This window comes from Carcharodon carcharias, assembly GCF_017639515.1.
Source record: "Carcharodon carcharias isolate sCarCar2 chromosome 3 unlocalized genomic scaffold, sCarCar2.pri SUPER_3_unloc_1, whole genome shotgun sequence".
NCBI classification, from domain to species: Eukaryota; Metazoa; Chordata; class Chondrichthyes; order Lamniformes; family Lamnidae; genus Carcharodon; species Carcharodon carcharias.
The window spans coordinates 138497-165965 of record NW_024470529.1 but is presented as its reverse complement, the minus strand read 5'-3'; the positions used below and the strand labels follow the sequence as shown (position 1 = coordinate 165965).

Here is a 27469-nt window from a genome sequence, read left to right as displayed (position 1 = left end):
GACATTAATTCAAATTGAGGGACCTTGTATAGAACCTTGGTGAGGCCACAGCTGCAGTACTGTGGGCAGTTCTGGTCGCCACATTATAGGAAGGATGTGACTGCGCTGGAGGGGGCACAGATCCTGCAGGCAGAATCAGGGTCTTAAAACTATTCTTCAAAGGTAAAGTAAAGGTGGGTGCAGACATACAGGAAATTCAGGGGCAAGTGAGAACAGTAAAATCAATGTACAAACAACAGAGTTTGCAGAAATTCAATCTTTATTCAATTCATTTATTTTTTCAGCAATAGGAGACAGAGGCCAGTCTCTGGGTCTTTAACACATCGCTCTTTCAGCTGCAGGTAGGTCAGGTTCTCTCTGCTGTTGGGGTCAAAGAAACCTTTGGTGTCATCACCAGCATCTGAGAGAATCTTGTTCATTGCTTCATCAAACATGCCTCGTTTGTAAGCTACATCGACGGGCAGTCGGTGACTGTGCACAGGGTCGATGATGCCTCCCGTGGCAATCTGTGCCTCTAGGAGACGGATCCCATGGTCTTTAACAATCAGATCTTTCTTCAGGGCCTGGAACAAGGAGATCACATCACCTGTGTAAGGGTCTTTGTAACCAGTTACTGCTCTTTCTGCAGACAGGAGTTTCTGATGGAACTGTGCACCAATGAGATGTTCCTTAACTGCTTCATCAACAGTGAATTTTGCATTCTTCACTGGATCAATGAGGAATCCGTTCGCTGCCTGAGCTTCCAACAGGATCAAAGCTGTTCCTGGCATCAGTAGATTCCTCTTCATTGCCTGCTGGATACTCATCTTCTCATTGGTTGACTCCACAAGGATCCCAGCGATGCTGTCAGATCCATTGAGATAGGTCTTGACTGATTCTAACTCACTGACCTCTTGCACAGTCTTCTTACCTACCTGCAGATCCTGCAATGTCTTTTTGTCAATGATCTTAGACTCTACCAGCTCTTCTCCAGAGATTTCAGATCTGAAACCTGAAAATGTGATTGAAGTTGTTTTCCATGTTTGAGTTTCCTCCATAGTAGTGCGGATCATTCTGACGATTGTATTTATATCAATCTCCTGCTTTTGGTATTGTTCTATCAGTTCCTTCCTCTTCTCTTCAGTGAAGAGTTTGGAATGGATGAAACACCAGACAGAGAAGCACACTATTTCATTTCTAAATGTTGCTTCAACCTCGTCAATAGTAGAAAGCAGAAAAGCATTATCTTTGGCAATAGGAATAATGGATGGTGTATCAGGGGTGCTCTCTGTTGAAGCTTGCTCAATGATTGTGGTGATCATTTTGATGATGGTCTTCATCATGATCTCCTTCCTGCTGAACTTCTCAATCAGCTCCTTTCTCTTCTCTACAGTGAAATATTCGGAGTGAATAAGTTCCCAGACTGAGACAGACCTCCCCTTGAAGTGACCACTTGGAACAGATATGACTTCCTCCCTGAAAACTCTCTCAGTTTCTGCAATGCTAGCTCTCAGCTGACCCTTCCCTCTCTTGTTTGTCAACATTAAAAAGCACAGGCCAGTCTCTGGGTCTTTAACACATCGCTCTTTCAGCTGCAGGTAGGTCAGGTTCTCTCTGCTGTTGGGGTCAAAGAAACCTTTGCTGTCATCACCAGCATCTGAGAGAATCTTGTTCATCTCCTCATCAAACATGCCTCGTTTGTAAGCTACATCAACGGGCAGTCGGTGACTGTGCACCGGGTCAATGATGCCTCCCGTGGCAATCTGTGCCTCTAGGAGACGGATCCCATGGTCTTTAACAATCAGATCTTTCTTCAGGGCCTGGAACAAGGAGATCACATCACCTGTGTAGGGGTCTTTGTAACCAGTTACTGCTCTTTCTGCAGACAGGAGTTTCTGATGGAAATCTGTACCAACGAGATTTTCCTTAACTGCTTCATCAACAGTGAACTTTGCATTCTTCACTGGATCAATGAGGAATCCGGTCGCTGCCTGAGCTTCCAACAGGATCAAAGCTGTTCCTGGCATCAGTAGATTCCTCTTCATTGCCTGGTAGATACTCATCTTCTCACTGGAATGTTCCAGAAGGATTCCAGCAATGCTGCCCTCACCCTGTAGGTATTTCCTCACTGAGATCATATTCAGAAGATCTGCGACTGACTTCTTGCCTGTCCGTATTTCTTCAAATATGTGGATATCTATCACTCCAGATTGCAGCAACTCCTGAAGAGAAATTTTCTTTCGTAAGCCATCAACAGTGATGTCTGTCTGAGTTCTGGATTCCATTTCTTCAATGATGGTGATGAGGATGGTAATGATCTGTTCAATTGTTATTTTTTTTGAGCTGAATCCTTGTATTATCTCTCTTCTTTTTGTATCTGTGATGTAATCCGTGTTGAGAAATTCCCAGATTGACATGGTTCTTCCTCGGAATTTCCCCTTTATAATGGAAAAGTTAGCCTTTTGGAATCCAATGGTTGTTTGGTTATCTATATAACGCAGGTCCCTCAGACACAAGAGGCAAAGCTCAGTTTCTGGCTCAGTTGCACATCTCTCCATCAGCTGCAGGTATGTCAAATTCTCTTTAGTGTTGGGGTCAAAGAAACCTTTGGTGTCATCACTGGGGTCAGAGAGAATATTGTTCATCTCCTCATCAAACAGCTTTCTCTGAAAAGCTACATTGACGGGCAGTCGGTGACTGTGCACGGGGTCAATGATGCCTCCCGTGGCAATCTGTGCCTCTAGGAGACGGATCCCATGGTCTTTAACAATCAGATCTTTCTTCAGGGCCTGGAACAAGGAGATCACATCACCTGTATAAGGGTCCTTGTAACCAGTTACTGCTCTTTCTGCAGACAGGAGTTTCTGACGGAAATCTGCACCAACGAGATTTTCCTTAACTGCTTCATCAACAGTGAACTTTGCATTCTTCACTGGATCAATGAGGAATCCGGTCGCTGCCTGAGCTTCCAACAGGATCAAAGCTGTTCCTGGCATCAGTAGATCCCTCTTCATTGCCTGATAGATACTCATCTTCTCATTGGTTGACTCCACAAAAACCCCAGCGATGCTACAGGTACCTTTCAGATACCTCTCGACAGACTTGAGCTCTGAAACCTCTTTTGTGGTGGTTAATCCCTTCTCTAGTTTCTCGAATATATTCTGGTCAATGATCTTGCAGTCCAACAATTGTTTTGAAGAGACTCTGCGCCTCAGACCACGAAAAGTCACTTCCTTCTTCTTCTCTGATACTTCAATGATTGTGGTGACGTTGGTGAGAATTGTCTCAACCGTTAATTTACCTGAATTGAACTTTATGATAAACTCCTTGATTTGATCTTCAGTGAAGTATTCAGAATTGATTGCTTCCCATAATGTCACCTTGCGGCCTTTGAACCTGCCGTATCTTACTGCAACCAAAGTATTTCTAAAGACCTCCTTGGCTTTTTCATCCACTTGAATCTGGACTCCCTTCAGCACCTTCTCTGTCACAATCAGCAGACAGAGACCTGTAGTAGGGTCAGCCACACACCTCTGTTTCAGCTCCAGGTAACTGAGGTTCTCTTGTGTATTGGGGTCAAAGAACCCTCTGCTGTCATCGCTGGGGTCAGAGAGAATCTTGTTCATCTCCTCATCAAATATGCCTCTCTGATAGGCAATGTCCACAGGAATACGATAGCCAGAGAGTGGGTCGATGAGACCACCAGTTGCCACCTGAGCTTCCAGTAGACGGATTGCATGAGAATGTACAACCAGCTCTTTCTTCATTGCTTGGAATAGGGAGATCATGTCTCCTGTGTAGGGGTCTTTATAGCCCAACGCTGCCTTTTCTGCAGACAGCAGTTTATCATACACATCTGTGCCAATGATTCCTTGCTGCAGAGCCTCATCCACAGACAGGGTTTGTTCTGTCACAGGGTCAATGATGAAGCCAGTGGCTGCTTGTGCCTCCAGCAGCAACAGAGCTGTTCCTGGGTTCAGCAGCTTCTTTATCATGGCTTGGTAGATACTCATCTTTTCTTTGGTTGAATGAATCAGGAGACCAGCAATGCTACTTGCAACCTTCTGGGACATAATGCAGCTCTGTTTTTGGGGAACCTTTAACACAACATCACCATTGATGGATGTCTTTTTCGGGGGTTGCTTGCTGACACTACCCGCTTTACATTGGTCATCGGCAGTCGCAGGGGTACAAACCTCTGGGACCGGATTCATGTTCTCTCTGTTCTGCACGCCACTTGCATTCTCCATTTCTCTGGGTATTGGTGTTGTGATGCTGAGTCAGTAATGAGTATCAGTAACTGTCATTCAAAGACACAAAAACATCATTATTGATCACGGCTGGACTGTGGTTACATCTCCTGAATCAAAATAATAAGCAGCCAATCAGCTATTGTGGAGCTGTGGAATGCCATGTTGTATAATAAGGCAATTCTACAGGGGTCAAACAATACACATACAATGAAGGGTTTGCTGTAGATTAAAGAAACTCAATGTCATTATATTATGAGATTATTCTTAAACAGGAGAATAACTGTGCAATATAATGGGATGTTTTGAGAGTCCAACCAAGTAAAGCCATGGCCCAGATTTTAAACTGGGTCATTTCTGATTACATTCCCGACCTGGACGCTGAGACCCATCTTTCCCAAGACACTGGGCGTGACCCTCCTTATAATGGAGCAGACCTGGGACCACCATTGGGGGCCAGCCCTGGGGAACAGCCCTGGGGACCAGCCCTGGGGATCAGCCCTGGGGATCAGCCCTGGGGAACAGCCCTGGGGACCAGACCTGGGGATCAGCCCTGGGGACCAGACCTGGGGATCAGCCCTGGGGACCAGACCTGGGGATCAGCCCTGGAGATCAGCCCTGGGATCAGCCCTGGAGATCAGCCCTGGGGATCAGCCCTGGGGATCAGCCCTGGGGATCAGCCCTGGAGATCAGCCCTGGGGACCAGACCTGGGGATCAGCCCTGGGGATCAGCCCTGGGGATCAGCCCTGGGATCAGCCCTGGGGATCAGCCCTGGGATCAGCCCTGGGGATCAGCCTTGGGGATCAGCCCTGGGGATCAGCCCTGGGGACCAGACCTGGGGAACAGCCCTGGGGAACAGCCCTGGGGATCAGCCCTGGGGATCAGCCCTGGGGATCAGGCTTGGGGATCAGCCCTGGGGATCAGCCCTGGGGATCAGCCCTGGGGATCAGCCCTGGGATCAGCCCTGGGGATCAGCCCTGGGATCAGCCCTGGGGATCAGCCCTGGGGATCAGCCCTGGGGACCAGACCTGGGGAACAGCCCTGGGGAACAGCCCTGGGGATCAGCCCTGGGGATCAGCCCTGGGGACCAGCCCTGGGATCAGCCCTGGGGATCAGCCCTGGGGATCAGGCTTGGGGATCAGCCCTGGGGATCAGCCCTGGGGACCAGACCTGGGGATCAGCCCTGGGGATCAGCCCTGGGATCAGCCCTGGGGATCAGCCCTGGGATCAGCCCTGGGGATCAGGCTTGGGGATCAAGCTTGGGATCAGCCCTGGGGATCAGCCCTGGGGACCAGCCCTGGAGATCAGCCCTGGGATCAGCCCTGGGATCAGCCCTGGGGATCAGCCCTGGGGATCAGGCTTGGGGATCAGCCCTGGGGATCAGCCCTGGGGATCAGCCCTGGGGATCAGCCCTGGGGATCAGGCTTGGGGATCAGCCCTGGGGACCAGACCTGGAGATCAGCCCTGGGGACCAGCCCTGGGATCAGCCCTGGAGATCAGCCCTGGAGATCAGCCCTGGAGATCAGCCCTGGGGATCAGCCCTGGGATCAGCCCTGGGGACCAGAACTGGGGATCAGCCCTGGGGATCAGCCCTGGGATCAGCCCTGGGGATCAGGCTTGGGGATCAAGCTTGGGGATCAGCCCTGGGGATCAGCCCTGGGGACCAGCCCTGGAGATCAGCCCTGGGATCAGCCCTGGGGATCAGCCCTGGGATCAGCCCTGGAGATCAGCCCTGGGGATCAGGCTTGGGGATCAGCCCTGGGGATCAGCCCTGGGGATCAGACCTGGGGATCAGTCCTGGGGACCAGACCTGGAGATCAGCCCTGGGGACCAGCCCTGGGATCAGCCCTGGAGATCAGCCCTGGAGATCAGCCCTGGAGATCAGCCCTGGGGATCAGCCCTGGGATCAGTCCTGGGGACCAGACCTGGGGATCAGCCCTGGGGATCAGCCCTGGAGATCAGCCCTGGAGATCAGCCCTGGGATCAGCCCTGGAGATCAGCCCTAAAGACCAGCCCTAGAGACCAGCCATGGGACCAGCCCTGGGGATCAGCCCTCGGTATCAGCCCTGGGATCAGCCCAGTAAGATTGGGTGAAAATTCTTGGTGCAGCAAGTCTCAGCAATGATGGGTGCAGTATCCGGATGAGAGTTAGTGGGTGCAGTATCCGGATGAGAGTTAGTGGGTGCAGTATCCGGATGAGAATTAGAGGGTGCAGTATCTGGATGAGAGTTAGTGGAAGCAGTATTTGGATGAGAGTAGGTAGGTGCAGTATTTGGATCAGAGTTGGTGGGTGAGAGTATTTGGATGAGAGTCAGTAGAGGCAGTATTTGGATGAGAGTTAGTGGGTGCAGTATTAAGATGGGAGTTAGTGGGTGCAGTAATTGGATGAGTGTTAGTGGGTGCAGTATCTGGATGAGAGTTAGTGGGTGCATTATTTGGATGAGAGTTAGTGGGGGCAATATCTGGATGGGAGTTAGTGGGTGCAGTATCTGGATGAGAGTTAGTGGGTGCAGTACTTGGATGAGAGTTAGTGGGTGCAGTAATTGGGTGAGATTTAGTGGGTGCAGTATTTGGATGAGAGTTAGTGGGTGAGAGTATTTGGATGAGAGACAGTAGAGGCAGTATTTGGATGAGAGTTAACGGGTGCAGTATTTGGATGAGAGTTATTGGGTGCAGTATTTGGATGAGAATTAGTCGGTGAGAGTATTAAGATGAGAGTTAGTAAATGCAGTATTTGGATGAGAGTTAGTGGGGGCAGTATTTGGGAGAGAGTTAGTGGGTGCAGTATTTGGATGAGAGTTACTGGGTGCAGTATTGGTTTGTATTTAATCGGTTCAGTATTTGGATGAGAGTTAGTGGGTGAGAGTATTTGGATGAGAGTTATTGGGTGCAGTAGTTGGATGAGAGTTAGTGGGTGCAGTATTTGGGTGAGAGTTAGCAGGTGCAATATTGGGATGACAGTTAGTGGGTGCAGTATTTGGATGAGAGTTAATGGGTGCAGTATTTGGATGAGAGTTAGTGCATGCAGTATTTGGGTGAGAGTTAGTGGGTCCAGTATTTGGGTGAGTGTTAGTGGGTGCAGTATTTGGATGTGAGTTAGCGGGAGCAATATTTGGATGAGAGTTAGTGGGGGCATTAATTGGATGAGAGTTGGTGGGTGCAGAATTTGGATGAGAGTTAGTGGGTGCAGTATTTGCATGAGAGTTAGTGGGTGATGTATTTGGATGAGAGTTAGTGGTTGCAGTATTTGGATGAGAGTTAATGGCTAGAGTATTTGGATGTGAGTAAATGGATGCAGTATTTGGATGAGAGTTAGTGGGTGATGTATTTGGATGAGAGTTAGTGGGTGCAGTATTTGGATGAGAATTAGAGGGTGAGAGCATTTGGATGAGATTTACTGGGTGCAGTATTTGGATGACAGTTAGTGGGTGCATTAATTGGATGAGAGTTAGTGGGTGCAGTATTTGGATGAGAGTTAGTGCGTGCTGTATTTGGATGAGAGTTAGTGGGTGCAGTATTTGGATGAGAGTTAGTGGGTGCAGTATTTGGATGAGAATTAGTGGGTGCAGTATTTGGATGAGAGTTAGTGGGTGCAGTATTTGGATGAGAGTTAGTGGGTGATGTATTTGAATGAGAGTTAGTGGGTGATGTATTTGGATGAGAATTAGTGCAGTATTTGGATGAGAGTTAGTGGGTGCAGTATTTGGATGAGAGTTAGTGGGTGATGTATTTGGATGAGAGTTAGTGGGTGCAGTATTTGGATGATATTTAGTGGGTGCAGTATTTGGATGAGAGTTAGTGGGTGAGAGTATTTGGATGAGAGTTAGTAGAAGCAGTATTTGGATGAGAGTTAGTGGGTGATGTATTTGGATGAAAATTAGTGCAGTATTTGGATGAGAGTTAGTGGGTGCAGTATTTGGATGAGAGTTAGTGGGTGATGTATTTGGATGAGAGTTAGTGGGTGCAGTATTTGGATGATATTTAGTGGGTGCAGTATTTGGATGAGAGTTAGTGGGTGAGAGTATTTGGATGAGAGTTAGTGGAAGCAGTATTTGGATGAGAGTGCGTGCAGTATTTGGATGAGAGTTAGTGGGTGAGAGTATTTGGATGAGAGTTAGTAGATGCAGTATTTGGATGAGAGTTAGTGGGTGAGAGTATTTGGATGAGAGTTAGTTGGTGCAGTATTTGGGTGAGAGTTATTGGGTGCAGTATTTGGATGAGAGTTAGTGGGTGCAGTATTTGGATGAGAGTTAGTGGCTGCAGGATTTGGACGAGACTTAGTGGATGAGAATATTTGGATGAGAGTTAGTGGCTGTAGTATTTAAATGAGAGTTAGTGGGTGAGAGTATTTGGATGAGACTTACTGGGTGCAGTATTTGGATGAGAGTTAATGGATGCAGTATTAGGATGAGAGTTAGTGGGTGCGGTATTTGAATGAGATTTAGTGGGTTATGTATTTGGATGAGAGTTAGTGGGTGCATTATTTGGATGAGAGTTAGTGGGTGCAGTATTTGGATGAGAGTTAGTGGGTGAGAGTATTTGGATGAGAGTTAGTAGAAGCAGTATTTGGATGAGAGTTAGTGGGTGATGTATTTGGATGAAAATTAGTGCAGTATTTGGATGAGAGTTAGTGGGTGCAGTATTTGGATAAGAGTTAGTGGGTGCAGTATTTGGATGAGAGTTAGTGGGTGATGTATTTGGATGAGAATTAGTGCAGTATTTGGATGAGAGTTAGTGGGTGCAGTATTTGGATGAGAGTTAGTGGGTGATGTATTTGGATGAGAGTTAGTGGGTGCAGTATTTGGATGATATTTAGTGGGTGCAGTATTTGGATGAGAGTTAGTGGGTGAGAGTATTTGGATGAGAGTTAGTGGGTGCAGTATTTGGATGAGAGTTAGTGGGTGATGTATTTGGATGAGAATTAGAGCAGTATTTGGATGAGAGTTAGTGGGTGCAGTATTTGGATGAGAGTTAGTGGGTGCAGTATTTGGATGAGAATTAGTGCAGTATTTGGATGAGAGTTAGTGGGTGATGTATTTGGATGAGAATTAGTGGGTGCAGTATTTGGATGATATTTAGTGGGTGCAGTATTTGGATGAGAGTGCGTGCAGTATTTGGATGAGAGTTAGTGGGTGAGAGTATTTGGATGAGAGTTAGTAGATGCAGTATTTGGATGAGAGTTAGTGGGTGAGAGTATTTGGATGAGAGTTAGTTGGTGCAGTATTTGGGTGAGAGTTAGTGGCTGCAGGATTTGGACGAGACTTAGTGGATGAGAATATTTGGATGAGAGTTAGTGGCTGTAGTATTTGGATGAGAGTTAGTGGGTGAGAGTATTTGGATGAGAGTTACTGGGTGCAATATTTTGATGAGAGTTAGTGGGTGAGAGTATTTGGATGAGACTTACTGGGTGCAGTATTTGGATGAGAGTTAAAGGCTACAGTATTTGGATGTGAGTTAATGGATGCAGTATTTGGATGAGAGTTAGTGGGTGCGGTATTTGAATGAGATTTAGTGGGTTATGTATTTGGATGAGAGTTAGTGGGTGCATTATTTGGATGAGAGTTAGTGGTTGCAGTATTTGGATGAGAGTTAATGGCTAAAGTATTTGCATGTGAGTTAATGGATGCAGAATTTGGAAGAGATTTAGTGGGTGCAGTATTTGGATGAGATTTAGTGGCTGCAGTATTTGGATGAGAGTTAGTGGGTGCAGTATTTGAGTGATAGTTAGCGGGTGCCGTATTTGGATGAGAGATAGTGCTTGCAGTATTTGGATGAGAGTTACTGGGAGCAGTATTTGTATGAGAGTTGGTGGGTGCAGTATTTGGATGAGAGTGACTGGGTGCAGTATTTGGATGAGATTTAGTGGCTGCAGTAATTGGATGAGAGTTAGTCGGTGCAGTATTTGGATGAGAGTTAGTGGGTGCAGTATTTGGATGAGTGTTTGGGTGCAGTAATTTGATGAGTGTTAGTGGGGGCAGTATTTGGATGAGAGTTAGTGGGGGCAATATCTGGATGGGAGTTAATGGGTGCAATACTTGGGTGAGAGTTATTGAGTTGAGTATTTGGATGAGAGACAGTGGGTGCATTATTTGGATGAGAGGTAGTGGGGGCAATATCTGGATGGGAGTTAGTGGGTGCAGTATTTTGATGAGAGTTAGTGGGTGCAGTACTTGGGTGAGAGTTAGTGGGTGCATTATTTGGGTGAGAGTTAGTGGGTGCAGTAATTGGGTGAGAGTTAGTGGCTGCAGTATTTGGATGAGAGTTAGTGGGTGAGACTATTTGGATGAGAGTTAGTAGAGGCAGTATTTGGATGAGAGTTAACGGGTGCAGTATTTGGATGAGAGTTATTGGGTGCAGTATTTGGATGAGAGTTAGTGGGTTCAGTATTTGGAAGAGAGTTAGTGGGCGAGAGTATTTGGATGAGAGTTAGTAGATGCAGTATTTGGATGAGAGTTAGTCGGTGAGAGTATCTGGATGAGTGTTAGTAGATGCAGTATTTGGATGAGAGTTAGTGGGTGCAGTATTTGGGCGAGAGTTAGTGGGTGCAGTATTTGGATGAGAGTTAGTGGGTGCAGTATTTGGATGAGAGTTAGTGGGTGCAATATTGGTTTGTATTTAATCGGTTCAGTATTTGGATGAGAGTTAGTGGGTTAGAGTATTTGGATAAGAGTTAGTAGATGCAGTATTTGGATGAGAGTTAACGGGTGCAGTATTTGGATGAGAGTTATTGGGTGCAGTAATTGGATGAGAGTTAGTGGGTGCAGTATTTGGGTGAGAGTTAGTGGGTCCAGTATTTGGATGAGAGTTAGTGTTTGTGCAGTATTTGGGTGACTGTTAGTGGGTGCAGTATTTGGATGTGAGTTAGCGGGAGCAATATTTGGATGAGAGTTAGTGGGTGCTATATTTGGTTGAGAGTTGGTGGGTGCAGTATTTGGATGAGAGTTAGTTGGTGCAGTATTTGGATGAGAGTTAGTGGGTGATGTATTTGGTTGAGAGTTAGTGGTTGCAGTATTTGGATGAGAGTTAATGGCTACTGTATTTGGATGTGAGTAAATGGATGCAGTATTTGGATGAGAGTTAGTGGGTGCGGTATTTGGATGAGAGTTAGTGGGTGATGTATTTGGATGAGAGTTAGTGGGTGCAGTATTTGGATGAGTGTTAGTGGGTGAGAGTATTTGGATGAGACTTACTGGGTGCAGTATTTGGATGAGAGTTAGTGGGTGCATTAATTGGATGAGAGTTAGTGGGTGCAGTATTTGGATGAGAGTTAGTGGGTGCATTAATTGGATGAGAGTTAGTAGGTGCAGTATTTGGATCAGAGTTAGTGGATGCAGTATTTGGATGAGAGTTAGCGGGTGCAGTATTTGGATGAGAGTTAGTGGGTGCAGTATTTGGATGAGAGTTAGTGGGTGATGTATTTGGATGAGAGTTAGTGCAGTATTTGGATGAGAGTTAGTGGGTGCAGTATTTGGATGAGAGTTACTGGGTGATGTATTTGGATGAGAGTTAGTGCAGTATTTGGATGACAGTAAGTGGGTGCAGTATTTGGATGAGAGTTAGTGGGTGCAGTATTTGGATGAGAGTTAGTGGGTGCAGTATTTGGATTAGGGTTACTGGGTGCAGTATTTGGGTGAGAGATACTGGGTGCAGTATTTGGATGAGATTCAGTGGGTGCAGTGTTTGGATGAGAGTTAGTGATGCAGTATTTGGATGAAAGTTAGTGGGTGAGGTATTTGGATGAGAGTTAGTGGTTGCATTAATGGGATGAGAGTTAGTGGGTGCAGTATTTGCATGAGAGTTAGTGTGTGCAGTATTTGGATGAGAGTTACTGGGTGCAGTATTTGGGTGAGAGATATTGGGTGCAGTATTTGGATGAGATTCAGTGGGTGCAGTATTAAGATGAGAGTTAGTGGGTGCAGTATTTGGATGAGAATTAGTGGCTGCAATTTTAGGATGAGAGTTAGTGGGTGCAGTATTTGGATGAGAGTAAGTGGGTGCAGTATTTGGATGAGAGTTAGTGGGTGCAGTATTTGGATGAGAGTTAGCGGGTGCAGTATTTGGATGAGAGTTGGAATGTGCAGTATTTGGATGAGAGTTAGTGGGTGAGAGTATCTGGATGACAGTTATTAGATGCTGTATTTGGATGAGAGTTAGCGGCTGCAGGATTTGGATGATAGTTAGTGGGTGCAGTATTTGGCTGAGAGCTATTGGGTGCAGTATTTGGATGAGATTTAGTGGAGGTATTAAATGGATGAGAGTTAGTGGGTGTAGTATTTGGATGAGTTACTGGGTGCAGTATTTGGATGAGAGTTAGTGGCTGCAGTATTTGGATGAGATTTAGTGGGTGTAGTATTTGGATGAGAGTTAGTGATGCAGTACTTGGATGAAAGTTAGTGGGTGCGGTATTTGGATGAGAGTTAGTGGTTGCATTGATGGGATGAGAGTTAGTGGGTGCAGTATTTGCATGAGAGTTAGTGGGTGCAGTATTTGGGTGAGAGATATTGGGTGCAGTATTTGGATGAGATTCAGTGTGTGCAGTATTAAGATGAGAGTTAGTGGGTGCAGTATTTGGATGAGAATTAGTGGCTGCAGTTTTTGGATGAGAGTTAGTGGGTTCAGTATTTGGATGAGAGTTATGGGTGCAGTATTTGGATGAGAGTTAGTGGGTGCAGTTTTTGGATGAGTGTTACTGGTTGCAGTATTTGGATGAGAGTTACTGGGTACATTATTTGGATGAGAGTTAGTGGGTGCAGTATTTGGATGAGAGTTAGTGGGTGCAGTATTTGGATGAGAGTTATTGGGTGTAGTGTTTGGATGAGAGTTAGTAGGTGCAGTATTTGGATGAGAGTTAGTGGGTGCAGTATTTGCGTGAGAGTTCGTGGTTGCAAAAATTTTATAAGAGTTAGTGGGTGCACTAGTTGGATGAGCGTTAGTGGGTGCAGGATTGGGATGAGAGTTAGTGGGTGCAGTTTTTGGATGAGATTTAGTGGGTGCGTTAATTGGATGAGATTTCGCGGATGCAGTATTTTGATGAGAGTTAGTGGGTGCAGTACATGGATGAGAGTTAGTGGGTGCATTAATTGGATGAGAGTTAGCGGATGCAGTATTTGGATTAGCGTTAGTTGGTGCAGCATTTGGGTGACAGCTGGTGGGTGCAGGATTTGTATAATAGTTAGTGGGTGCAGTATTTGGATGACCTTTAGCGGGTACAGGATTATGATGAGAGTTAGTGGGTGCAATATTTGGATGAGAGTTAGTGGGTGCAGTATTTGGATGGGAGTTTGAAGGTGCAGTATTTGGATGAGAGTTAGTAAAAGCAGTATTTGGATGAGAGTTAGTGGGTGCAGTATTGGGGTGAGAGATAGTGGGTGCAGTATTTGGATGAGAGGTAGTGGGTGCAGTATTTGAATGAGAGTTACTGGTTGCAGTATTTGGATCAGAGATACTGGGTGCAGTATTTGGATGAGAGTTAGTGGGTGCCGTATTTGGATGAGAGTTAGTGGGTGCAGTATTTGGATGAGAGTTACTGGGTGCAGTAGTTGGATGAGAGTTAGTGGGTGCCGTATTTGGATGAGAGTTAGTGGGTGCAGTATTTGGATGAGAGTTAGTAGGTGCAGTATTTGGATGAGAGTTAGTTGGTGCAGTATTTGGTTGAGAGTTAGTGGGTGCATTAATTGTATAAGAGTTAGTGGGTGCAGTATTTGGATGAGCGTTAGTGGGTGCAGTATTGGGATGAGAGTTAGTGGGTGCAGTATTTGGATGAGAGTTAGTGGGTGCAGTATTTGGATGAGAGTTGGTGGGTGCAGTATTTGGATGTGAGTCAGTGGGTGGAGTATTTGGAAGAGAGTTATTGGGTGCAGTAGTTGGATCAGAGTTAATGGCTACAGTATTTGGATGTGAGTTAGTGGGTGCAGCATTTGGATGAAAGTTAGTGGGTGCAGTATTTGGATGAGAGTTAATGGGTGCTGTATTTGGATGAGAGTTAATGCAGTATTTGGATGATAGTTAATGGCTACAGTATTTGGATGTGAGTTACTGGGTGCAGCATTTGTATGAGAGTTAGCGGGTGCAGTATTTGGATGAGAGTTAGTGGGTGTAGTATTTGGATGAGAGTTAGCGGGTGCAGTATTTGGATGAGAGTTGGAGGGTGCAGTATTTGGATGAGAGTTAGTGGGTGAGAGTATTTGGATGACAGTTATTAGATGCAGTATTTGGATGAGAGTTAGCGGCTGCAGGATTTGGATGATAGTTAGTGGGTGCAGTATTTGGCTGAGAGCTATTGGGTGCAGTATTTGGATGAGATTTAGTGGAGGTATTAAATTGATGAGAGTTAGTGGGTGTAGTATTTGGATGAGAGTTACTGGGTGCAGTATTTGGATGAGACTTAGTGGCTGCAGTATTTGGATGAGATTTAGTGGGTGATGTATTTGGATGAGAGTTAGTGGGTGAGAGTATTTGGATGAGAGTTAGCGGATGCTTTATTTGGATGAGTGTTAGCGGTTGCAGTATTTGGATGAGAGTTAGTTGGTGCAGTATTTAGGCGAGAGTTAGTGGGTGCATTAATTGGATGACAGGTAGTGGGTGCTGTATTTGGATGAGAGTTACTGGGTGCAGTATTTCGGTGAGAGTTATTGGATGCAGTATTTGCATGAGAGTTAGTGGGTGCAGTATTTGGATGAGAGTTAGTGGGTGCAGTATTTGGATGAGAGTTAGTGGGAGATTTAATTGGATGATAGTTAGCGGGTGCAATATTTGAATGAGTGTTGGTGTGTGCAGTACTTGGATGAGAGTTAATGTGTGCAGTATTTGGATGAGAGTTAGTGGGTGCAGTATTTGGGTGAGTGTTAGTGGGTGCAATATTTGGGTGAGTGTTAGTGTTTGCAGTATTTGGGTGAGTGTTATTGTGTGCGGTATTTGTATGAGAGTTAGTGGGTGCATTAATTGGATGAGAGCTAGTGGGTGCATTAATTGGATGAGAGTTAGTGGGTGCATTAATTAAATGAGAGTTAGCGGATGCAGTATTTGGATTAGCGTTAGTTGGTGCAGCATTTGGGTGACAGCTGGTTGGTGCAGGATTTGTATAATAGTTAGTGGGTGCAGTATTTGGATGACCTTTAGCGGGTACAGTATTATGATGAGAGTTAATGGGTGCAGTATTTGGATGAGAGTTAGTGGGTGCAGTATTTGGATGGGAGTTTGAAGGTGCAGTATTTGGATGAGAGTTAGTAAAAGCAGTATTTGGATGAGAGTTAGTGGGTGCAGTATTTGGGTGAGAGTTAGTGGGTGCATTAATTGGATGAGAGTTAGTGGGTGCGGTATTTGGATGAGCGTTAGTGGGTGCAGTATTGGGGTGAGAGATAATGGGTGCAGTATTTGGATGAGAGGTAGTGGGTGCAGTATTTGAATGAGAGTTACTGGTTGCAGTATTTGGATCAGAGATACTGGGTGCAGTATTTGGATTAGAGTTAGTGGGTGCCGTATTTGGATGAGAGTTAGTGGGTGCACTATTTGGATGAGAGTTACTGGGTGCAGTATTTGGATGAGAGTTAGTGGGTGCCGTATTTGGATGAGAGTTAGTGGGTGCAGTATTTGGATGAGAGTTAGTAGGTGCAGTATTTGGATGAGAGTTAGTTGGTGCAGTATTTGGTTGAGAGTTAGTGGGTGCATTAATTGTATAAGAGTTAGTGGGTGCAGTATTTGGATGAGCTTTAGTGGGTGCAGTATTGGGATGAGAGTTAGTGGGTGCAGTATTTGGATGAGAGTTAGTGGTAGTAGTATTTGGATGAGAGTTAGTGGGTGCAGTATTTGGATGAGAGTTGGTGGGTGCAGTATTTGGATGTGAGTCAGTGGGTGGAGTATTTGGAAGAGAGTTATTGGGTGCAGTAGTTGGATCAGAGTTAATGGCTACAGTATTTGGATGTGAGTTAGTGGGTGCAGCATTTGGATGAAAGTTAGTGGGTGCAGTATTTGGATGAGAGTTAATGGGTGCTGTATTTGGATGAGAGTTAGTGCAGTATTTGGATGAAAGTTAGTGGGGGCAGTATTTGGATGAGCGTTAGTGGGTGCAGTATTTGGATGAGAGTTGGAGGGTGCAGTATTTGGATGAGAGTTAGTGGGTGAGAGTATTTGGATGACAGTTATTAGATGCAGTATTTGGATGAGAGTTAGCGGCTGCAGTATTTGGATGATAGTTAGTGGGTGCAGTATTTGGCTGAGAGCTATTGGGTGCAGTATTTGGATGAGATTTAGTGGAGGTATTAAATGGATGAGAGTTAGTGGGTGTAGTATTTGGATGAGAGTTACTGGGTGCAGTATTTGGATGAGACTTAGTGGCTGCAGTATTTGGATGAGATTTAGTGGGTGATGTATTTGGATGAGAGTTAGTGGGTGAGAGCATTTGGATGAGAGTTAGCGGATGCTTTATTTGGATGAGTGTTAGCGGTTGCAGTATTTGGATGAGAGTTAGTTGGTGCAGTATTTAGGCGAGAGTTAGTGGGTGCATTAATTGGATGACAGGTAGTGGGTGCTGTATTTGGATGAGAGTTACTGGGTGCAGTATTTCGGTGAGAGTTATTGGATGCAGTATTTGCATGAGAGTTAGTAGGTGCAGTATTTGGATGAGAGTTAGTGGGAGATTTAATTGGATGATAGTTAGCGGGTGCAATATTTGGATGAGTGTTGGTGTGTGCAGTACTTGGATGAGAGTTAATGTGTGCAGTATTTGGATGAGAGTTAGTGGGTGCAGTATTTGGGTGAGTGTTAGTGGGTGCAATATTTGGGTGAGTGTTAGTGTTTGCAGTATTTGGGTGAGTGTTAGTGTGTGCGGTATTTGGATGAGAGTTAGTGGGTGCATTAATTGGATGAGAGCTAGTGGGTGCATTAATTGGATGAGAGTTAGTGGGTGCCTTAATCAAATGAGAGTTAGCGGATGCAGTATTTGGATTAGCGTTAGTTGGTGCAGCATTTGGGTGACAGCTGGTTGGTGCAGGATTTGTATAATAGTTAGTGGGTGCAGTATTTGGATGACCTTTAGCGGGTACAGTATTATGATGAGAGTTAATGGGTGCAATATTTGGATGAGAGTTAGTGGGTGCAGTATTTGGATGGGAGTTTGAAGGTGCAGTATTTGGATGAGAGTTAGTAAAAGCAGTATTTGGATGAGAGTTAGTGGGTGCAGTATTTGGGTGAGAGTTAGTGGGTGCATTAATTGGATGAGAGTTAGTGGGTGCGGTATTTGGATGAGCGTTAGTGGGTGCAGTATTGGGGTGAGAGATAGTGGGTGCAGTATTTGGATGAGAGGTAGTGGGTGCAGTATTTGAATGAGAGTTACTGGTTGCAGTATTTGGATCAGAGATACTGGGTGCATTATTTGGATGAGAGTTAGTGGGTGCCATATTTGGATGAGAGTTAGTGGGTGCAGTATTTGGATGAGAGTTACTGGGTGCAGTATTTGGATGAGAGTTAGTGGGTGCCGTATTTGGATGAGAGTTAGTGGGTGCAGTATTTGGATGAGAGTTAGTAGTTGCAGTATTTGGATGAGAGTTAGTTGGTGCAGTATTTGGTTGAGAGTTAGTGGGTGCATTAATTGTATAAGAGTTAGTGGGTGCAGTATTTGGATGAGCTTTAGTGGGTGCAGTATTTGGATGAGAGTTAGTGGTAGTAGTATTTGGATGAGAGTTAGTGGGTGCAGTATTTGGATGAGAGTTGGTGGGTGCAGTATTTGGATGTGAGTCAGTGGGTGGAGTATTTGGAAGAGAGTTATTGGGTGCAGTAGTTGGATCAGAGTTAATGGCTACAGTATTTGGATGTGAGTTAGTGGGTGCAGCATTTGGATGAAAGTTAGTGGGTGCAGTATTTGGATGAGAGTTAATGGGTGCTGTATTTGGATGAGAGTTAGTGCAGTATTTGGATGATAGTTAATGGCTACAGTATTTGGATGTGAGTTACTGGGTGCAGCATTTCTATGAGAGTTAGCGGGTGCAGTATTTGGATGAGAGTTAGTGGGTGCAGTATTTGGATGAGAGTTAGCGGGTGCAGTATTTGGATGAGAGTTTTTGCAGTATTTGGATGAAAGTTAGTGGGGGCAGTATTTGGATGAGCGTTAGTGGGTGCAGTATTTGGATGAGAGTTGGAGGGTGCAGTATATGGATGAGAGTTAGTGGGTGAGAGTATTTGGATGACAGTTATTAGATGCTGTATTTGGATGAGAGTTAGCGGCTGCAGGATTTGGATGATAGTTAGTGGGTGCAGTATTTGGCTGAGAGCTATTGGGTGCAGTATTTGGATGAGATTTAGTGGAGGTATTAAATGGATGAGAGTTAGTGGGTGTAGCATTTGGATGAGAGTTACTGGTTGCAGTATTTGGATGAGAGTTAGTGGCTGCAGTATTTGGATGAGATTTAGTGGGTGCTGTATTTGAATGAGAGTTAGTGGGTGAAAGTATTTGGATGAGAGTTAGCGGATGCTTTATTTGGATGAGTGTTAGCGGTTGCAGTATTTGGATGAGAGTTAGTTGGTGCAGTATTTAGGCGAGAGTTAGTGGGTGCATTAATTGGATGACAGGTAGTGGGTGCTGTATTTGGATGAGAGTTACTGGGTGCAGTATTTCGGTGAGAGTTATTGGATGCAGTATTTGGATGAGAGTTAGTGGGTGCAGTATTTGGATGAGAGTTAGTGGGTGCAGTATTTGGATGAGAGTTAGTGGGAGATTTAATTGGATGATAGTTAGCGGGTGCAATATTTGGATGAGTGTTGGTGTGTGCAGTACTTGGATGAGAGTTAATGTGTGCAGTATTTGGATGAGAGTTAGTGGGTGCAGTATTTGGGTGAGTGTTAGTGGGTGCAATATTTGGGTGAGTGTTAGTGTTTGCAGTATTTGGGTGAGTGTTAGTGTGTGCGGTATTTGGATGAGAGTTAGTGGGTGCATTAATTGGATGAGAGTTAGCGGGCGCAATATTTGGATGAGAGTTAGTGTGTGCAGTATTTGGATGAGAGTTAGTGTGTGCAGTACTTGGATGAGAGTTAGTGGGTTCATTAATTGGATGAGAGTTATCGGGTGCAATATTTGGATGAGCGTTAGTGAGTGCAGTATTTGTGCGAGTGCTAGTGGATGAAGTCTTTGGATGAGAGTTAGTGTGTGCTGTATTTGGGTGAGTGTTAGTGGGTGCAGTATTTGAATGAGAGTTAGCGGGTGCAATATTTGTTTTAGAGTTAGTGGGTGAAGTACCTGAATGAGAGTTAGTGGGTGCATTAATTGGATTAGAGTTTGAGGATGCAGTATTTGGGTGAGAGTTAGTGGGTGCAGTATTTGGATGAGAGTTAGTGGGTGCATTAATTGGATGAGAGTTAGTGGCTGCATTAATTAGATGAGAGTTAGCGGATGCAGAACTTAGATGAGTGTTAGCGGGTGCAGTATTTGGATTAGAGTTAGTGGGTACAGTATTTGGGTGAGAGTTAGTGGGTGCATTAATTGGATGAGAGTTAGTGGGTGCAGAATTTTGATGCGTGTTAGTGGTTGCAGTATTTGAATGAGAGATACTGGGTGCAGTATTTGGATGAGAGTTAGCGGATGTAGTATTTGGATGAGAGTTAGTGGGTCCAGTATTTGGATGAGAGTTAGTGGGTGCATTAATGGGATGAGAGTTAGTGGGTGCAGTATTTGGATGAGAGTTACTGGGTGCAGTATTTGCGTGAGAGATATTGGGTGCAGCAGTTGGATGAGATTCAGTGGGTGCAGTATTAAGATGAGAGTTAGTGGGCGCAGTATTTGGATGAGCGTTAGTGGGTGCAGTATTTGAATGAGAATTAGTGGGTGCAGTATTTGGGTGACTGTTAGTGTGTGCAGTATTAGGATGAGTGTTAGCGAGTGCAATATTTGGATGAGAGTTAGTGGGTGCAGTATTGAGATGAGATTTAGTGGTTGCAGTATTTGAATGAGAGTTAGTGAGTGAGAGTATTTGGATGACAGTTAGTAGATGCAGTATTTGGATGAGCTTTAGCGGGTGCAGTATTTGGAAGAGAGTTATTGGGTGCAGTATTTGGATGAGAGTTAGTGGAGGTATTAAATGGATGAGAGTTAGTGGGTGTAATATTTGGATGAGAGTTCCTGGGTGCAGTACTTGGGTGACAGTAAGTGGGTGCATTATTTGTATGAGAGTTAGTGGGTGCAGTACCTGGATGAGAGTTAGTGGGTACGTTAATTGGATGAGAGTTAGCGGATGCAGTATTTGGATGAGAGTTAGTGGGTGCAGTTCCTGGAAGATAGTTAGTGGGTGCATTAATTGGATGAGATTTAGTGGGTGCGTTAATTGGATGAGAGTTAGCGGATGCAGTATTTGGATGAGAGTTAGTGGGTGCAGTATTTGGAGGAGAGTTAGTTCGTACAGTATTTGGAAGAGAGTTAGTGGGTGCATTAATTGGATGAGAGTTAGCGGGTGCAATAGTTGGATGAGAGTTAGTGTGGCAGTACTTGGATGAGAGTTAGTGGGTGCAGTATTTGGATGAGAGTTATTGGGTGTAGTATTTGTATGACAGTTAGTGGGTGCATTAATTGAATGAGAGTTAGTGGGTGCATTAATTGGATGAGAGTTAGAGGGTGCAGTATTTGGATCAGAGTCAGTGGGTGCGGTATTTGGATGAGAGTTAGTGGGTGCAGTATTTGGATGAGAGTTAGTGGGTGCATTATTTGGATGCGAGTTAGTGGGTGCAGTATTTGAATGACTGATACTGGGTGCAGTACTTGGATGAGAGTTAGCGGGTGCAGTATTTGGATGAGAGTTAGTGGGTGCAGTATTTGGATGAGAGTTACTGGGTGCAGTATTTGGGTGAGAGATATTGGGTGCAGTATTTGGATGAGATTCAGTGGGTGCAGTATTAAGATGAGAGTTAGTGGACGCATTATTTGGATGAGAGTTAGTGGGTGCAGTATTTCAATGAGATTTAGTCGGTGCGTTAATTGGATGAGAGTTAGCGGATGCAGTATTTGGATGAGAGTTAGTGGGTGCAGTACCTGGATGAGATTTAGTGGGTGCATTAATTGGATGAGAGTTAGTGGGTGCATTAATTAGATGAGAGTTAGCGGATGCAGAATTTAGATGAGTGTTAGCAGAAGCAGTATTTGGATTAGAGTTAGTGGGTGCAGTATTTGAATGAGAGATACTGGGTGCAGTACTTGGATGAGAGTTAGCGGATGCAGTATTTGGATGAAAGTTAGTGGGTCCAGTATTTGGATGAGAGTTAGTGGGTGCATTAATGGGATGAGAGTTAGTGGGTGCAGTATTTGCATGAGAGTTATTGGGTGCATTAATTGGATGAGAGTTAGCGGGTGCAATATTTGGATGAGAGTTAGTGTTGCAGTACTTGGATGAGAGTTAGTGGGTGCAGTATTTGGATGAGATTTAGTGGATGCAGTATTTGGATGAGATTTAGTGGGTGCAGTATTTGGATGAGAGTTAGTGGGTGCAGTATTTGGATGAGAGTTAGTGTGTGCAGTATTTGGATGAGAATTAGTGGGTGCAGTATTTGGATGAGAGTTAGTGGGTGCAGTATTTGGATGAGAGTTGGAGTGTGCAGTATTTGGATGAGAGTTAGTGGGTGAGAGTATTTTTAATGACAGTTATTAGATGCAGTATTTGGATGAGAGTTAGCTGCTGCAGTATTTGGATGATAGTTAGTGGGTGCAGTATTTGGCTGAGAGCTATTGGGTGCAGTAGTTGGATGAGATTTAGTGGAGGTATTAAATGGATGAGTGTTAGTGGGTGTAGTATTTGGATTAGAGTTACTGGGTGCAGTATTTGGATGAGATTTAGTGGGTGCATTCATTGGATGAGATTTAGTGGGTGCATTATTTGGATGAGAGTTAGTGGGTGAGAGTATTTGGATGAGGGTTAGCGGATGCTTTATTTGGATGAGTGTTAGCGGTTGCAGTATTTGGATGAGAGTTAGTTGGTGCAGTATTTAGGCGAGTGTTAGTGGGTGCATTAATTGGATGACAGGTAGTGGGTGCTGTATTTGGATGAGCGTTACTGGGTGCAGTATTTCGGTGAAAGTTATTGGATGCAGTATTTGAATGAGAGTTAGTGGGTGCAGTATTTGGATGAGAGTTAGTGGGTGCAGTATTTGGATGAGAGTTAGTGGGAGATTTAATTGGATGATAGTTAGCGGGTGCAATATTTGGATGAGTGTTGGTGTGTGCAGTACTTGGATGAGAGTTAGTGTGTGCAGTATTTGGATGAGAGTTAGTGGGTGCAGTATTTGGGTGAGTGTTAGTGTGTGCAGTATTTGGGTAGGTATTAGTGTTTGCAGTATTTGGATGAGAGTTAGTGTGTGCAGTACTTGGATGGGAGTTAGTGGGTTCATTAATTGGATGAGAGTTAGCGGGTGCTATATTTGGATGAGCGTTAGTGAGTGCAGTATTTGTGCGAGTGCTAGTGGATGAAGTCTTTGGATGAGAGTTAGCGGGTGCAATATTTGGATGAGAGTTAGTGTGTGCAGTATTTTGATGACAGTTAGTGTGTGCAGTATTTGGGTGAGTGTTAGTGGGTGCAGTATTTGAATGAGAGTTAGCGGGTGCAATATTTGTTTTAGAGTTAGTGGGTGAAGTATTTGGATGAGAGTTAGTGGGTGCATTAATTGGATTAGAGTTTGAGGATGCAGTATTTGGGTGAGAGTTAGTGGGTGCAGTATTTGGATGAGATTTAGTGGGTGCGTTAATTGGATGAGAGTTAGCGGATGCAGTATTTGGATGAGAGTTAGTGGGTGCAGTACCTGGATGAGAGTTAGTGGGTGCATTAATTGGATGAGAGTTAGCGGGTGCAATATTTGGATGAGAGTTAGTGGGGCAGTACTTGGATGAGAGTTAGTGGGTGCAGTATTTGGATGAGATTTAGTGGATGCAGTACTTGGATGAGATTTAGTGGGTGCAGTATTTGGATGAGAGTTAGTGGTTGCAGTATTTGAATGAGAGTTAGTGAGTGAGAGTATTTGGATGACAGTTAGTAGATGCAGTATTTGGATGAGCTTTAGCGGGTGCAGTATTTGGAAGAGAGTTAGTTCGTGCAGTATTTGGCTGAGAGTTATTGGGTGCAGTATTTGGATGAGAGTTAGTGGAGGTATTAAATGGATGAGAGTTAGTGGGTGTAGTATTTGGATGAGAGTTCCTGGGTGCAGTACTTGGGTGACAGTAAGTGGGTGCAGTATTTGTATGAGATTTAGTGGGTGCAGTACCTGGATGAGAGTTAGTGGGTGCGTTAATTGGATGAGAGTTAGCGGATGCAGTATTTGGATGAGAGTTAGTGGGTGCAGTACCTGAATGAGAGTTAGTGGGTGCATTAATTGGATGAGATTTAGTGTGTGCGTTAATTGGATGAGAGTTAGCGGATGCAGTATTTGGATGAGATTTAGTGGGTGCAGTATTTAGATGAGAGTTAGTGGGTGAGAGTATTTGGATGTGAGTTAGCGGATGCTTTATTTGGATGAGTGTTAGCGGTTGCAGTATTTGGATGAGAGTTAGAGGGTGCAGTATTTAGGCGAGAGTTAGTGGGTGCATTAATTGGATGACAGGTAGTGGGTGCAGTGTTTGGATGAGAGTTACTGGGTGCAGTATTTCGGTGAGAGTTATTGGCTGCAGTATTTGGATGAGAGTTACAGGGTGCAGTATTTGTGTGAGAGTTAGTGGATGCAGTATTTGTGTGAGAGTAAGTGGGTGCAGTATTTGGATGAGAGTTATTGGGTGCATTATTTGGATGAGAGTTAGTGGGTGCAGTGCTTGGATGAGAGTTAGTGGGTGCAGTATTTGGATGAGAGTTAGTGGGTGCAGTATTTGGATGAGAGTTAGTGGGTGCAGTGTTTGGATGAGAGTTAGTGGGTGCAGTGTTTGGATGAGAGTTAGTGGGTGCATTAATTGGATGAGAGTTAGTGGGTGCATTAATTATATGAGAGTTAGCGCATGCAGAATTTAGATGAGTGTTAGCGGATGCAGTATTTGGATTAGAGTTAGTGGGTGCAGTATTTGGGTGACAGTTAGTGGGTGCATTAATTGGATGAGAGTTAGTGGGTGCAGTATTTGGATGCGTGTTAGTGGTTGCAGTATTTGAATGAGAGATACTGGGTGCAGTATTTGGATGAGTGTTAGCGGATGCAGTATTTAGATGAGAGTTAGTGGGTCCAGTATTTGGATGAGAATTAGTGGGTGCATTAATGGGATGAGAGTTAGTGGGTGCAGTATTTGCATGAGAGTTAGTGGGTGCAGTATTTGGATGAGAGTTACTGGGTGCAGTATTTGCGTGAGAGATATTGGGTGCAGTATTTGGATGAGATTCAGTGGGTGCAGTATTAAGATGAGAGTTAGTGGGCGCAGTATTTGGATGAGAGTTAGTGGGTGCAGTGTTTGAATGAGAATTAGTGGGTGCAGTATTTGGGTGACTGTTCGTGTGTGCAGTATTAGGATGAGAGTTAGCGAGTGCAATGTTTGGATGAGAGTTAGTGGGTGCAGTATTTAGATGAGATTTAGTGGTTGCAGTATTTGAATGAGAGTTAGTGAGTGAGAGTATTTGGATGACAGTTAGTAGATGCAGTATTTGGATGAGCTTTAGCGGGTGCAGTATTTGGAAGAGAGTTAGTTCGTGCAGTATTTGGCTGAGAGTTATTGGGTGCAGTATTTGGATGAGAGTTAGTGGAGGTATTAAATGGATGAGAGTTAGTGGGTGTAGTATTTGGATGAGAGTTCCTGGGTGCAGTACTTGGGTGACAGTAAGTGGGTGCAGTATTTGTATGAGATTTAGTGGGTGCAGTACCTGGATGAGAGTTAGTGTGTGCGTTAATTGGATGAGAGTTAGCGGATGCAGTATTTGGATGAGAGTTAGTGGGTGCAGTAACTGGATGAGAGTTAGTGGGTGCATTAATTGGATGAGATTTAGTGTGTGCGTTAATTGGATGAGAGTTAGCGGATGCAGTATTTGGATGAGATTTAGTGGGTGCAGTATTTGGATGAGAGTTAGTGGGTGAGAGTATTTGGATGTGAGTTAGCGGATGCTTTATTTGGATGAGTGTTAGCGGTTGCAGTATTTGGATGAGAGTTAGTTGGTGCAGTATTTAGGCGAGAGTTAGTGGGTGCATTAATTGGATGACAGGTAGTGGGTGCAGTGTTTGGATGCGAGTTATTGGGTGCAGTATTTGAATGACAGATACTGGGTGCAGTATTTGAATGAGAGTTAGCGGGTGCAGTATTTGGATGAGAGTTAGTGGGTGCAGTATTTGGATGAGAGTTACTGGGTGCAGTATTTGGGTGAGAGATATTGGGTGCAGTATTTGGATGAGATTCAGTGGGTGCAGTATTAAGATGAGAGTTAGTGGACGCATTATTTGGATGAGAGTTAGTGGGTGCAGTATTTGGATGATAAGTAGTGGATGCAGTATTTGGATGAGATTTAGTGGGTGCAGTATTTGGATGAGAGTTTTTGGGTGCAGTATTTGGATGAGAGTTAGTGGGTGCAGTATTTGAATGAGAGTTAGTGGGTGCAGTATTTGGAAGAGAGTTAGTGGGTGCATTAATTGGATGAGAGTTAGCGGGTGCAATATTTGGATGAGAGTTAGTGTGGCAGTACTTGTATGAGAGTTAGTGGGTGCAGTATTTGGATGAGATTTAGTGGATGCAGTATTTGGATGAGGTTTATTCGGTGCAGTATTTGAATGAGAGTTAGTGGGTACAGTATTTGGATGAGAGTTAGTGGGTGAGAGTATTTGGATGAGAGTTAGCGGATGCTTTATTTGGATGAGTGTTAGCCGTTGCAGTATTTGGATGAGAGTTAGTTGGTGCAGTATTTAGGCGAGAGTTAGTGGGTGCATTAATTGGATGACAGGTAGTGGGTGCTGTATTTGGATGAGAGTTACTGGGTGCAGTATTTTGGTGAGAGTTATTGGATGCAGTATTTGAATGAGAGTTAGGGGGTGCAGTATTTGGATGAGTGTTGGTGTGTGCAGTACTTGGATGAGAGTTAGTGTGTGCAGTATTTGGATGAGAGTTATTGGGTGCAGTATTTGGGTGAGTGTTAGTGTGTGCAGTATTTGGGTGAGTGTTAGTGTTTGTGGTATTTGGATTAGAGTTATTGGATGCAGTATTTGAATGAGAGTTAGGGGGTGCAGTATTTGGATGAGTGTTGGTGTGTGCAGTACTTGGATGAGAGTTAGTGTGTGCAGTATTTGGATGAGAGTTATTGGGTGCAGTATTTGGGTGAGTGTTAGTGTGTGCAGTATTTGGGTGAGTGTTAGTGTTTGTGGTATTTGGATTAGAGTTAGTGGGTGCATTAATTGGATGAGAGTTAGCGGGTGCAATATTTGGATGAGTGTTGGCGTGTGCAGTACTTGGATGAGAGTTAGTGTGTTCAGTATTTGGATGAGAGTTAGTGGGTGCAGTATTTAGGTGAGTGTTAGTGTGTGCAGTATTTGGGTGAGTGTTAGTGTTTGCATTATTTGGGTGAGTGTTAGTGTGTGCGGTATTTGGATGAGAGTTATTGGGTGCATTAATTGGATGAGAGTTAGCGGGCGCAATATTTGGATGAGAGTTAGTGTGTGCAGTACTTGGATGAGATTTAGTGTGTGCAGTACTTGGATGAGAGTTAGTGGGTTCATTAATTGGATGAGAGTTAGCGGGTGCAATATTTGGATGAGCGTTAGTGAGTGCAGTATTTGTGCGAGTGCTAGTGGATGAAGTCTTTGGATGAGAGTTAGCGGGTGCAATATTTGTTTTAGAGTTAGTGGGTGAAGTACCTGAATGAGACTTAGTGGGTGCATTAATTGGATTAGAGTTTGAGGATGCAGTATTTGGGTGAGTGTTAGTGGGTGCAGTATTTGGATGAGATTTAGTGGGTGTGTTAATTGGATGAGAGTTAGCGGATTCAGTATTTGGATGAGAGTTAGTGGGTGCAGTACCTGGATGTGAGTTAGTGGGTGCATTAATTGGATGAGATTTAGTGGGTGCATTAATTAGATGAGAGTTAGCGGATGCAGAGTTTAGATGAGTGTTAGCGGATGCAGTATTTGGATTAGAGTTAGTGGGTGCAGTATTTGGGTGACAGTTAGTGGGTGCATTAATTGGATGAGAGTTAGTGGGTGCAGTATTTGGATGCGTGTTAGTGGTTGCAGTATTTGAATGAAAGATACTGGGTGCAGTATTTGGATGAGAGTTTGCGGATGCAGTATTTAGATGAGAGTTAGTGGGTCCAGTATTTGGATGAGAGTTAGT

At 44.5% G+C, this 27469-nt stretch overlaps 1 protein-coding gene across 1 annotated transcript in view; it reads right to left on the bottom strand.

Annotated features, from left to right (window-relative positions):
* Window positions 1–27469, bottom strand: part of LOC121273392 (epiplakin-like) — a 156551-nt gene that overhangs the window by 77207 nt on the left and 51875 nt on the right. Inside the window, exon 2 of the mRNA XM_041180571.1 lies at window positions 277–4279. Coding sequence (XP_041036505.1) covers window positions 277–4229 — 3953 coding nt within the window. The 5' untranslated portion in view covers window positions 4230–4279. The remainder of the gene's footprint in view (window positions 1–276; window positions 4280–27469) is intronic.